The 14372-nt window shown below is 38.2% G+C and overlaps 2 protein-coding genes across 2 annotated transcripts; one reads left to right on the forward strand and one right to left on the reverse strand.

Annotated features, from left to right (window-relative positions):
- Positions 1 to 1411: 1411 nt before the first annotated feature.
- sowahca (sosondowah ankyrin repeat domain family Ca) lies at positions 1412 to 6655 on the reverse strand. Its single transcript, XM_033986903.2, has 4 exons — positions 6193 to 6655; positions 5159 to 5550; positions 4088 to 4477; positions 1412 to 3450 (listed from the first exon to the last, which is right to left on the reverse strand). The coding sequence occupies exons 1-4, from the start codon at positions 6521 to 6523 to the stop codon at positions 2995 to 2997; spliced, it is 1569 nt and encodes a 522-aa protein (XP_033842794.1). The 5' UTR covers positions 6524 to 6655; the 3' UTR covers positions 1412 to 2994.
- A 424-nt stretch (positions 6656 to 7079) lies between these two features.
- septin10 (septin 10) lies at positions 7080 to 14102 on the forward strand. Its single transcript, XM_033986902.2, has 10 exons — positions 7080 to 7232; positions 7817 to 7931; positions 8007 to 8202; positions 8554 to 8740; positions 10364 to 10525; positions 10887 to 10983; positions 11379 to 11547; positions 12101 to 12233; positions 12394 to 12572; positions 13068 to 14102. Exons 1-10 carry the CDS (start codon positions 7203 to 7205, stop codon positions 13081 to 13083), a joined length of 1284 nt encoding a protein of 427 aa, XP_033842793.1. The 5' UTR covers positions 7080 to 7202; the 3' UTR covers positions 13084 to 14102.
- Positions 14103 to 14372: the final 270 nt, after the last annotated feature.

The following is a 14372-nucleotide window of genomic DNA, read 5'->3' on the forward strand; positions in this document are numbered from 1 at the left end:
GGCCACGATGAATGGATTGGACACACTGATAAATGTCCAGTGGAGGCCCCAGGCAGGAAAGTTGGCACAGTTTCCCTGAAAAGATGGCAGAGGAATTTAGATAATAGGCATTGCTCCCTATCTGTGAATGTAGGTCAGACAGCCTCTACGATGAGCAGTCATCAAACACTTCCCTGCTTTAGGCTATTTGACCAAGGGAAGAGTAGGCTATTTGTATAAAACACTTGATGACCTATCAGCCAATCTTGTTTAATGACACAACCATTCAAAACAGAGGTGGAGGCAAACTTCAAAGTACATCATGCCTAACACAACTGTCATCACTATTTCAACTCATTGCTGTTTTTTTTCTTTTTTTAATTTGACAGAACTATTGACAGCCTGCTGCTTTGATTATCCTAAAATTGTCATCATCTAGACTAGAGCTTTGAGATGATACAACAGACATTGCCATTGAAAAAAAGGAAACAGAACATAATAAAAGTTTTTTTTATTCTTGAAATTAGATACATTCAGTTATTGCACCCAAATCTCTACATTGACTATTTCTCGCTGTTCTCTCTCCCACTGACACATGTAGTCTTCTTTTTGGCTTTTAAAAATAAAACTTATAGGCTACTGTAAATTGATGAAGTGTAATCCGAGGCCTCTTGGTTTGTCCCACAGCGGCAGGTGCAGAGTGAAGAAGACTGTCAGTCAATATACACAATGGAGTGTGAGGTGGGCAGCTTGTAGACAGGAAGCGGTGGATAAACTCTAAACACAGGACCAAAGCCGTGGACGGGGGAGGGCACGGGGGGATAAAGGGACATCAATTATTCAGCTCTATCAGCCTGTGACAATCAGCTGGGTCAGCAGGATGAGAAGCTAAAAGGACAGTGTCACTCATGCAACAGTGTTCAAAAGTGGCATTTTGCATTATAAATATTGTCTGAGCACAGTCAAAGAGTAGATTTGTGTTAATGGTGCTTAAAATGCAATCATATTTTAGTGCAATACAATTATTCAACATTCAGCTTTACTTTCTCTGCCATTTTTGATTATTTTTCCAAATGTGAGTTATCTATTTTTTTGTTAATGGACCCTTCAGTAGTCTTATAAGCAACAAATAATATCAGGATTGCCAAATATATTATGCGGTCCAAAAAGCATAAACAACAATCCAAATATTGTGTAGTTTAAACTGTTTTTAGATAAATCGTAGGTCTACACATAACATTTCACACCACTGTTGGGGACATAGAGGAAGGCAGCAATAGAAGTAAAAGGAAACTATTGTTTCCAATCTTGTATAATATTTAGTCTACATAAATTGCTTTCACGTTTTAAATTTCTTGCTCCAAAGTAGAAACTTGAGAGCCTATTTGAAGTACTCCCACCACAACTGCATGCAAAAAAATAATGTAACATAAATAAACAACTATTGCTTTATTCACATTCAGGGCTGACAGTTAAAATACATGGCTCAGGTTTCACACAACACCTAAACACAAACATGATTTTAACAAGTGGAACAGATGTAAGAGGTTCCCTATTCATGCACTTTACAAAGTGATAATGCTCTGTACAGATTTACACCAAAGTAGCCCTACAATTTGTGCTACCAACTACAAGAGGTACATTCATTCACATTTCAGGTTCGTTAGGATGTCAGTAGGAGGTTTTCACATATTTAGGGAATAGTCAAAATCAAATAAAATGTATGAGCCAATGATTGTTTACATGCAGAGGCAAGACACAAGGGCGGGTAAGCATTTTGGATACAAAGTACAATGGAAAAGATTTTTGGAAGTATTTAAGGTAGCTTATTTACCACATGGATCTTGCTGTCAAGTACTACAATGTAAGGAAATGATAGCATTTTTCTTATTAAAGGGACTGTATCTGATTTTGAACCATAAGTGAGGAACATAATATCTCAGAATGTAGTTAATCCCGCCCTCTTAGTCCCCTCTCTCACAGACACAACAGTAACAGATAGTTGTTTCCAAACAGTTCTCATCTAACAATGTCTCTGATTGGACACAATTGTCTAGCCCTGGTGGCTGTTTCCCTGTGATTCTCCTGTAAAGACAAAACTGTGTACAAATAGCTGCTTTTTTATGGAGTAAAATGTGTTTTGCTGGACTAAATGTAATAAAAGTCAGGTACAGGCCCTTTTTAATGATGCAGCCAGGGGAAAAAACTAAATTAGGTTTCGAGAGGTACAATGTGGTATTTTTTTCCTATACAATATGAGAGTGATTTTTACAAATGAATAAAGGAATCACAATGGTTGGATTTTAAATTATAGGTCCAAAATGACCTAATAGGCCAGTATGACAGTTATGACTACCCTCCTATTCTCAAAGTGACACAGTGCAAATGTACAAATGACAGTAATTATATAGTCCATTTGTGTGTAGTAATAAAATCTGCTACATATTTAAAAAAAATATGAATGGAACTGAAATAATAATTCTAGCACCATCCAACAGTATTCAAAACAAAAATGGTTAAAATATATCAGTAGACAGAAACAAGAACACAAACAAATATTTTCAAAACACTATTGTTTTATCGAATTGTAAACTAAAGCAAATTATAGGTTAGTGCAACAACTATAAGTATAAACAATAAGATTAGAAATTTAGTTCTAATAAATAAAATAAGTGACTTTAAATTATAAATATTATTAATAAACAGATAGTCATTTGATAATAAACTTGTGCTTTTTTGAAGTACTGATGAAACATATTTAAATATTTAAAACTGCATCAGGAACATTGTATGGTAACTTTAACAAAACGGAATGTTAGATGGAATGTTACATTTATAGGACCTTGGTCAAAACATTTCCTTGGCAGTCTGATTGCAACATAAAAACTACCTGGTTATTTCTGCCAGCATTTTCTACCATTTTTACTACAACCTCAGTGCAGTGCAGATTTCACTGTTTTGATGAAAGGAATGTTAGCTTATTGAGAGTTAAATTGCAGATAAAGTTGTGTCATTTTACCCAAACAGATTCGACAGTGGCCGAGTTCGTAGTGGACTTTTTGGCAGATCTTCCCCTTTTACCACATCTCCAGAGTCCCTGAAGGAGGCACTGTGTATAATCTGTGCTCTATGTCGCCCCCTGTGCAGACGAGCATTTAATCGACTCAGAGATGACTTTCTCTGTATGCCTCCTTTACTCTTCCCTGTCCCGTCCTCTGCTGCCTCTGCTGTTGGGCTCAGGAGGCGCAGTGGGTTGAGGTTGCCCTGGAGCACTCTGGGAAATCGCCAGCGCCCCCAAGTGGTGCCACTGTTGGTGTTTTCACTATCAGACTCAGTGCCAGGTGAAGTGACCACACCCTCCTCGTGCAGACCTGCGACCAGTGGAGGAGGAAGGTACTGGATGGCCCGTCTCCCGCTGTAGTCCCGCGCTTCAGGATCTGCCTCCCAGTCCGAAAGCAACACACGGACAGCCTGTAAATGGTTAAATGTTTAATGTCAGTAAAGGTATAATTTGGCTGACTATTTTGCTGTTGTTTTTGAGTAATAATTGTAATTAGGGTTGGGCAATATTGGCAAAAATGAATGTTTCAGTATATGTGCTAAACCTGCCTGTAAATGACATGGTTGAGGTGTACCAGTACTGCACCAAACATGAATGGATTGTGAATGTGCAGAAACATCACTTCATACCTTTATTTGGATGTTTATACATCTTTTTTCTTTTTAAATTCAATATGAAGCAAAATTCAATGTGGTAGTAACAGTAGGTAATATTATTAGTATTACGAGCAATTCAAAGTATAGAAGTGGTAAAAGTAATAACAATTGCGGTTTTAGTATAGCACTATTATAAACTCTACTAAGCCATAGTAAGTTCTTTTAACTTTAACTTGGTATTGCTGCTACTGAAATGCTTGGTTTGAACAATTATGACAATTACATTAGTGACAGAAATGTACTATATTTTTAGTATTAAACACCCGCTCCAGGTACAACTGCACATAAATAATTACCACAGCTCATTACTAACTCCAGATGGAGCAAAAGGAGAGTGATCATACAACAATCCAGTGACTCATTGTCACACTTGATCCCTCCCATTACCCACCTGTATGTGTCCATGCATGGCCGCCAGGTGCAGAGGAGTGTATCCAGCGCTCGATCTCACATTCACATTCACCGAAACACCGTTATCTTTAGCAAAGGTTAGCAGGTGCGATATTAGAGCATCCTTGCCCTGTTTAGCGGCCCAGTGGAGACAGGTGAAGCCAGTCACAAAGTCCTTCTTGGCCACTAAACTGGGCTCCACAGCTAGCAGTGGCTGTAGGCTCTCCCATAGACCATCAGACGCACACAGCATCCACTCGTGCTCTAGGGGGTCAAGGGTCACCGAGGTGCAGTCTTCATCTGTGTTTGAGGAGAGGATAGACGTGGAGTCACCATCGCTCCGCATTGAGTCACGCAGACGAGAGCCACGGTTGATAAGAGACCTGCGCACCTGCAAAAGAAAAAATAAGGGATTGTAACCACTGACAAAGGGAATGAAGGTAGAATATACAGTATTAGACAATGGGACAGGAAGTTTATGCCCTTGACTACTAGAAAAAACACCTCAAAAATGACAGCTCCTCATCTTTTGTGGTTTGTACATAAATATGTGTCAAGATATACACATAACAGTAATAGATCATGCTTGAGGATAATATCTGCCCCACAGACGAGCAACTGCACAAAAAAAAAAAAAGAAAATAAAGTATACACTGTGATTATAACATAATAATAGGTCATATATATTGTCATTATGCTCATTTTATCAGCAGGACTTGAAAATATATAGAAAATATAGAAGAGCCTGCTAGAAAAGGTAGGCAAATCGAAGCATAGCCTGTAAAACCTGTGACCTGCAGCAAAATTTAAATAGCTGTGTAATCACTGAATTTTTCTGATAAATGTGACCTCAAAGTACATGAAGAGGTGAATGTATCAGATGTGGTCTTATGACTTTCACAAGTAGCTTCAAAGCATGTCAGTCCATCAAAAACAACCAAAAACAACTTGAAAACTGTTAGCTGGCATTCTTATTGAAGGTGCTTATTTGGCCTACAGTAAGAACAGTATTTTAACTGATCTTCATTTGGATAATAAGCACGTGACACTCACAGTTTGGAGATTACTGTACCTGGGGAGAGCTGTTCATCATAAGCTCTATGAAATTTCTGCGGCTCCCTTTAGGAGTGTGTATGTCCCCAATGGTCTCCAAGCCCTCCAGAGTGCTGTCCTCAGATAAACAGCTGGTGAGAATGGCGCGCTGGGAGCCTTTCGACACTCTGCGCAGGGCTCTCAGCTGCTGACTGTGGGCACCTGCCGCATGCACCTGCTCCAGGTCGGATGTCCCGATGACAGGGGCCGACTCCCGCCTCCTCCTGTCCCTTAGCCTCACCTCCCCAGCCCCGCCCCCAGAGGTAGGTGTGCCATGTCTGTGGTTTTGGGCCTGGGACAGAGGAGCAGATTGCTTGTTGCCATTGGATTCTGTGTCGTTGTCAAGGGCATCTGCAGGCGGACTTGATGAGTCTATGGAAAACAAAGCACAACTTTAACTTAACTGATAAATGACTGTTGATTTTCTAACTTTCTGTTGGTTAAATCTACAATTTTATGAAGACCTGTGAACATTAACTTTATGCAATTGGGTAATCATTTTGTTGCATTTGTAGGTCTGTAAAGGAATCTTGAGTGAATACTTAAATAATAATAGAAATTGTTCATTATTGTATTGTAATTATTATTATTATTATTTTGCATTTATCCAGGTTCATTAAGCACAGACTACTGGCTTGTCAAATGATAGTCTGAATGAACTGATTATTTATTTTATATTAGTTAGCTGTGGAATAGGCAGCACAGAGAACCATAAATGTCTAGTTACATTGCTGGAGGGGTTTTAAAAGTAGGGCAGCAAAATACAGGCTACAACACTAACTTAATTCATAGGGCAATGTAATATCCTATTCACAGTTGTTCTAACAATAATGCAGTTAGCTTAGCTTTACATTTGAGGTTTTTTTTTTATTTCACTTTAATTGCTAAGCTACAGACACATGCATACACATAATCTAGTTGTATCAGGCAGTATAATTTTGCATTCAGTAGCATAGGATTGCTACTCTTTAAAGATCAGTGCGCTAATGTGTGTGTAATCACCGTCTGACTCACCTGTTTGCTGTTCGGTGTCAGGGTTGCCATTGACAAAGTGAATATTCCCATTGCATTCTGAATGAGGCTGGCCGTGCACACCCGAGCCTGAACGCATCATCACCTCTTCGTCGCTGTTTACGCTGTTTAAACATACAAATTTCTCCCCATCTTCCACTTTCACGGACCCCACAATGTCCACGATGCTCCTGACCGTTTCTCGCCTCTCTTCTTGTGGCTCATTCTCCGCACAATCTGATAGGAAATGGTCGATCAGCTCCATCAGTTGGACCCTCCCTCCTCGGTCCTTTAGGTATTCCCGCACGGCTTGCTCTGTGCATTGGGATGTCATGCTTTTAATGGAGAAAAACACTAAAGACGCGTAAAAATATTGTTGTTTTCACGTAGCTGCCATTCCCTCGTTTTGACGGCATGACAGCATCTTCATCCTCGGCCTCCCTCCTCCTCCTGGCTCTCCTCCTCTGTGGGAAACACCAACGTTATGCGCGTAAACAGTGACGACAGGTAGAGGGCGCTAGAAACCACACACGTAGCGGGTGGATCATTAAGAAATATATTTTAAACAGAACACAATGTCAACACGTTTATTTCACCAAAAACAGTGCTGCCAAATATACATCTATGTTTTATGTATTAATTTTTGCAAACTTTCTAAATGACATCTCTTACAACAGTGAATGATCGGACCGTACCATTATAGTGTGAAAATGGGGTACTTCGAGAAAGTAGTTTGTCAATTAATTTACAAAAAGAGCACTTTGACTGTGGCATACAAAAATGTAATACATATTGATGTTTATCACATCACCTTTTAAATATATTTTGATAAAGCAATATAACCAAATCAAATCCGATCTTTTTCTTTTTTGTGTGGAGTGGTACATTCTGTCCAGTTGTCGACGCTAGACGGTCACAGTGGGGCGGTCTGTGAGGATTTTCAAAGAAAGACTTTTCACTTTGTTTTAAGTTTGATTTTGTTTTATTCATTCAGTATTATAAGTATATAAACCATGGCTTCCTCAGATGTCGCTCGCCAGCCGGTATGTGCTTTTATTTATTGTTTTTTTTACAGAGTTTTCACAACATTCATGGTATTCCAGGGAGTGTCCAATGCTAATGTTGGGTTAGCAGCAGCTAGCCGAGATTGAAATAGTTTTGTGTTTTGATTACTATATAGCCAAAACAACCTTACCACTCATTTGTTTACGTATCCATCATACAAAATAGGTTTTACCAGAGGTGACTGAGAAGTTATCTCAAACAAAGACCTTCAGCCTCATACTTTTCCCAACTTAGTACTTCATAGTATCTGTGTATTTATCTGTCCATTGCACCTATTCATTGCTTCCTGTGATAGCATGTCAGATATGTTTCTTTGGAGTCAATCAGACAATAATTATGATCGATCAAGTTGTTGGTAAAGTTATTGATGAATGACTCACTAATTTACCGTATATTCAAAACCAATTCCAATTAATTTTACAATCTGAGCTCTTATACTGCTCTTGTAAATACATTTAAGGACATATGTAATGTGAACTTAATTAGAATAGAAATGTACCACTAATAATGTTTGTATTTAACTAGCTTATAATAAGGACCATATTCTGTGTTTGATTTCCAGGATAAGAACATCCGCCCGCTGAATTTGGCTGGTCATGTGGGCTTTGACAGTCTCCCCGATCAGCTGGTCAACAAGTCCATTTGTCAGGGATTCTGCTTCAACATCCTCTGCATTGGTACAGCATTACATAAACACACAATTTAACTTAATGATTCAGAACCTCAACTGACTGATTACTGTATTGATGCAGGTGAGACTGGTATTGGTAAGTCGACTTTAATGGACACTCTTTTTAACACAAACTTTGAGAACTTTGAGTCGTCGCACTTCGAGCCTCAGGTGAAACTCCGTGCTCAAACCTACGACCTGCAGGAGAGCAATGTGCGCCTGCGCCTCACTGTGGTCAACACCGTCGGATTTGGGGACCAGATGAACAAACAGGAGAGGTGGGTGTGAACTTGTTTTTCATGATAAATAATTGCATGTAATATCTAATATGTAAGATAAGATGTTGAAATATGTGTAGTTGTACGAGAATAGTTTTTGCTTATTATTGTTTATTATTAAAGTCACCTTACTCTAATTTGATGCATGATCTGTTCACTTCTTTCAAACAAACATACTTAAAAGGTTAATGGTTCCTCAAAGAAAGTTACAGATTTTATATTGTAGTTTTTTGTTTTAAATATAACAATTATTTGATCAAAAGAGATAAGTCAGGCCAATATGGAATTACAGTTGTGTTTTATTCTGCTTGAAGTTGCTGAACTGAATTGTATTTTTGTTGTGTGTTACAGTTACCAGCCAGTGGTGGACTACATTGACAGACAGTTTGAAAGTTATTTACAGGAGGAGCTGAAGATCAAACGCTCACTGCACAACTACCACGACTCACGTGTCCATGCCTGCCTCTATTTTATTTCCCCTTCGGGACATTCGCTCAAATCTCTGGACCTGGTCACCATGAAGAAACTGGACAGCAAGGTACTGTTCAGATTTTGTCATCTACTGGGGGACACAAAATTCAAGCTTTTTTAAGGGCAGTGGTGTGAAAAGGCTACATCAGAGAGCTTAAAAGTGTTTTTTTTTTTTGGCTAATACAAAAAGAAAATGTGGGTCTCATTGGTTTTCAGTTGTTGTTTGTGCATGTTAGAAAGTATGTCCCTAGTTTGTAGTTTAGGCCCCTCTCTGTGGCTGTCTCTCCTCTTGATGTTTTAATGGTTAGTCAAGCCTCTCCCAGCTTTCTTTTTCTCCCTCAATCTCTCTCCCCCTTGCTTGCTTCCTTCTTTCCTTCCTTCCTCCTCTTCTTTTTCTTATTCCCTATTCTCTCTATCCCCCCGCTTTCTCTCTCTCGCTCTCTCTCACACACACCTCCCTCTCTACCCCTTGCTCCTCTCCTCTCTCACACTGTTAATCTCTCACTCTCTGCCTATCCCCCTCTCTCCTTTTCTACTTCCCTGTTCTCTCCATTTTTCTAACCCTTCTTTCTGTACCCCCCACCCCTTCCTCCCCTCTCTCTTTCCCTCCTTCCTTCTCTCTCTCTCTTATCTTTCCCCCTCTGTCCCAGTGGCCACAGACTTTCCCAGGCTCTGTGTGTAGCCACTTGTGTCCATTGGTGCCGCTGTGTGATTTCGGTGTCAATGTAACCCTGGATTTGCGTGTGAAAAGAGTAGAAAAACCAGTGGAATGCCGTAATCACTTTGTGCATACACTTTACCGTAGTTGCCCCTTTGTTTCACTTTATCGTTATACTGAATGTGCTAGCTTGACAGAAAAACACCCATGTCTCCATTAGATTTAGTGCGGTGCTTTTTGTATGTTGTGCGCTTGTGGCTGGATGTGTGGTCGGCATAGAAACTCCAATAGTGACAAGGGCCCATTCCAGTGCTGTCTTTGGCATGACGAGATGGTAGACACTGAGGAGGAATGTAGCGGTGAATGCCAGAAATAACATGACTACAGATCCTGGAGCTTCAGAGCTGTTAATTTAGGTCCAGAAACTATAATTAGACCAATGTTGTACTCAAACTGCTGTTATATTGTGCCTGTTTGATGTTAAAATGTTTGGGTTCAGACTATTGTTGAACATGATGTACATACAGTCAGGTTTTGACATATGTCACAGCATATTGTTTCATCTTATTTCATGTATATAGCAGTTTCAACTAGGGCTGACAAAATGTTACTTTGCTTAGGCAGTTTATTATTCTATTTACAATGAAGTTCATGTTGTCAGAAGCCTATTGAAAATGGGGTCCCCTTTCTTTTGAAGTGAGTCATTAATTTGCTGTGAGGTTTTGTGATTTTGACCAAAGCTGTGAAATGAAATACCATGAAGCAGTCGATTAGCTTCACCTCTGACTGACTCCCAATAATCACAACAACTTGGTTTTCTTAGGCATGAGGTATTTATCACTAGATGAAAGTATTGTATTTGTGAACTGGTAATTAAGGTTTCTAAACGTTTTGTCACTCAGATTGGAGTTAGTTGCCAAATAGAACCATATTCTAGTAAATTAACACACAAGGATGCCATTCCTAAAACTGAAAGGCAAACAAAACATTTTAAAATATCTTGCTGTATATTACCATGATATGTTTCTGCAGGTGAACATCATCCCTGTGATTGCTAAAGCGGACACCATCAGTAAGAGCGAGCTGCACAAGTTTAAGATCAAAATCATGAGTGAACTCGTCAGTAATGGAGTTCAGATCTATCAGTTCCCCATCGATGACGAGACTGTGGCCAAAGTCAACACCTCCATGAATGTAAGTTATGATTGCAATTAGATGTTTAAAAAATGATCCTGTTCAGAATGTGCATTAAACAAATACAGGTAGAAGACTAAAATATTAACGGCTAAATTAATACAAGACTCCCGTGAAATTCAGAAGATGTTTATAGAGGTTTAAACTGCAGGTACAGCGAGACTTTTCTAAGAAAAAATATTCTATAAAGAGGAGGATTTGAACTTTGCAGAGGATATTCTATCATTGGATGTTACTGCTATTACTGCTCCTATAGCTGTCAGACTTCAATTATGTGCATTTAATGCTTTCATTTCCACCTTTGCATTGTTAAAATATTGTGGGTGCAAAGATCATCTGAAGCTATTTTGTTATGTTTTAGGGTCATTTGCCATTCGCTGTCGTAGGAAGTACAGAGGAAGTGATGGTTGGGAATAAAATGGTGAAGGCCCGTCAGTATCCTTGGGGCATTGTACAAGGTAAGTGTAGATTGTAATTTAATTTAATATAGCATACACTGTACAATATACACACAAATCAAAAGCCCAACTTTCTCATGCCTAAATTTGGGCTAAACCACAGATAAGATAGTCCAAAGAAGGACAAAAAATGGATTTCTCTCTAAATAAAAAAAAAATACACAAACTGCAGTGCGGCTCACATTCCACAGTTTGATAAACATTGCAATAGTAAAATGCAGCACTATATAAAAAGCCATAGACAATCCACGAAGGGAAAATATTTAAAATTGAAATTTTATTTTTCATAAACATCTCAGCACAGCAGAAAAAATATTTAAACAACATGATAAATTTACTGTTTCACTGAACTGTACTAGCTTATTTCTAATCTATCTGTATAATGGTTTTTGCAGTTGAAAACGAGAGCCACTGTGACTTCATGAAGCTGAGGGAGATGTTGATCTGCGTGAACATGGAGGACCTGAGAGAGCAGACTCACACGAGACACTATGAGCTCTACAGGCGCTGCAAACTAGAGGAGATGGGCTTCAAGGACACAGACCCCGAGTGCAAGCCTGTCAGGTACCACAACGCACTAAGACTTACCTTTATTGTATTTCAGTTCAATTCAAGTTTATTTATATAGCACATTTAAAATTACTTCAGCTGACTCAAGTGCTTTACACATATTTTACACGTATTTCTGTTTAATTTACTTGCTTCATTATTTCTATATGACAAGAAATATTTGTTGTTTTTCTGTATAATTTTTGGTATTTTTACTTGGCCCACTGCAATATGTTATTATATGGTGTTAAAATTACAATATCAACAGTCAATAAAAAAAAACATAAATAATCATTATAAAATTTACTTTAAAAGGGAAGAGTACCATCAAAATATGCACAGCTAAACAGAACAATTTTGAGCCTGAATTTGATAATTGTCGGAGTAGAGGACTGTCTCACATCTTCAGAAAAGCTGTTCCAGATTTTAGCTGCTGCCTAAAAGTAAAACACCATGAAACACCATCTCTAGTATGAACTAAGCTAGTGCCACAAATTCAGCAATATTATAGTTGGCATTAAAACCATGTGTAAGATACAAGTAAGTAAATGTATTTCTGTGTGTTTAGTTTGCAGGAAACATACGAGGCGAAGCGTCAGGAGTTCCTGTTGGAGCTGCAGAGGAGAGAGGACGAGATGAGACAGATGTTTGTGCAGCGGGTCAAGGAAAAGGAGGCGGAGCTCAAAGACGCTGAGAGAGAGGTACCACAGTAACATGGTGTCTAGTTCTATAATGATTAAGCCAAAACATTAGTATATCTGTCTCTAAATAAACCTAATACTTAAACTGCAGTGGATGTATAATTTATGATTCCCTTTGTGTCAGAGCTACTGTTATACGTTTTCCTGTCTCTTGTTTTAGCTACAGAGCCGTTTTGAGCAGCTGAAGCGGCTCCACGCAGACGAGAAGGCCACTCTGGAGGACAAGAAGAAAGCTCTGGAGGAGGACCAGGTCTCCTTCGGTAAAAGACGCGCAGCTGCTCAGCTCCTGCAGGGACAGAGCCTGACTGCCAATGGCAAGAAAGACAAGGATCGTAAGAAGTAAGACTCACTACCCTCCACACTACTCACACTAATACACTAAAACTTACTTTGTGCACTTACTCTGCGCTTGGGATTTTATCCAGTGAATAAAATAAATGTGAAGTAGCTATAAACTAATTCAAACTAGTCATGATTGCTCAAGCTTTTTCAAAATATATTATTATTATATTATCTGGAAATCATATATATACTGCCATCTGGTGGTGATGTTATTGCAAAACCTAGAAAAACCAAAACTCATAACTTCCTCAAAAAAACAAAACAAACAAATTCAGTTGTAGAATAATTCCTTTACATGGTTAATTATTTACTTTAAGTAGTCTGCACTTGAATATTTGAGTTTTTGCATGGTTAATTGTTGTCTAAAAAAACATGTTTATCTATTGTTTATTTCCAATCATTAACTGGAATAAGCTGTAAACATTTATTTAACCTTCTACTGAAGATGAAAATGTATCCAGGTAAACTAAACATTATTTTCCTTTGTTGCAGCTCTGGCTTCATGTAAAGATTATGGACCTGAAGTGAAGTCCAGTGACTGTCCCCAGAATCAGTCCAACTCCAAATAGCATTGACTTTATTTTTGCGCCAAAGTTAAGTTTAAAAACAATATGGACTCTTCCTTTGTGTTATTTGTCTTCTAGTTTGTGGGTTTACATGTTTTAATATTGTGTATTTATCTTTTCTTTTTATATACAGTTTATCTTTTTTTTTCTTTTACCTCCTTACCTTTATGTACAAAGAGGAACATCTTAGCAGAGTTAGCCTCAGACCCTCAGTACTACACTCATAATAATCATACAGGGGCATTTTAATGACTCCTATACAATGTAAAGGGACCTGATATTAGTACACTTAGGGACAAACAAATTTTTGTTGAAAGTTATTTTACAAGGCATTTTACTCTTTTAAATACTTCTTTAATATGACTATTTCCTTGATCTATATTTTTGTAGCTTTAGTGGACCGTGGAAATATATTGAATTTTGCTACAGCTATTCATGATCATTTGTTTAATTTTGAGATTCTATAGTGGCCATTAGAGGAAGGCTTGAATGGTGCGTTCAGAGGGAATCTTTAATACAAAATGCTACACTAATAACAATGTGGCTTTGTCTGCATTAGGTACATGTTACAGAATATATTTATATGTATGTTTACTCTACTACACTGCCAGCCAACAGGAAACAATGAGCGTATTCATGTCTGTGTTACCCTTTTTATATTAACGATTGAGTGATTTGCCTAATATTTTTCTGCACAACCAAAACACTACTTTGTGATATCACCTAAACTACAACTCAAATCACAGCCATGTTTCTGAACACTAGACTTGTTAGTGCCTTATTAATGATGATACATCCACTGCATGTACAAGTGATGGTCACACATACATGCAGTGGATCTGGATCTGACGTACATCCAGTGGATCTGACCTGTGCCTCATGTTACACTTGTGTTAAAAGAACAACAGTGTTATTTGGGAGTGTTTTTATTCTTTCTAAATAAATCAAGTATTTTTGACAAGACAGACGTCCTTGTTTATCTGTGTGTGATTTAGAAGAATGTAGGATCAGTAGAATAATAATTACACGTATTCAGATGACCATGATTCATTAAAGGTCCACTATGTAACTTTTCTGGTGGAGAATTAGTCACCTGCTAGACTCCATGTTGCACAATATGGCATTAATGAAATTTATCTCTGTGGTAATGACCAAGAATATGTTTTTTTAATTCATTTTTTAATAACCAACAAAAGAACTTGAATTGAGTAAATGTAGGATAGTTTATTTT

This window comes from Periophthalmus magnuspinnatus, chromosome 21 (assembly GCF_009829125.3).
Source record: "Periophthalmus magnuspinnatus isolate fPerMag1 chromosome 21, fPerMag1.2.pri, whole genome shotgun sequence".
Classification (NCBI taxonomy): domain Eukaryota; kingdom Metazoa; phylum Chordata; class Actinopteri; order Gobiiformes; family Gobiidae; genus Periophthalmus; species Periophthalmus magnuspinnatus.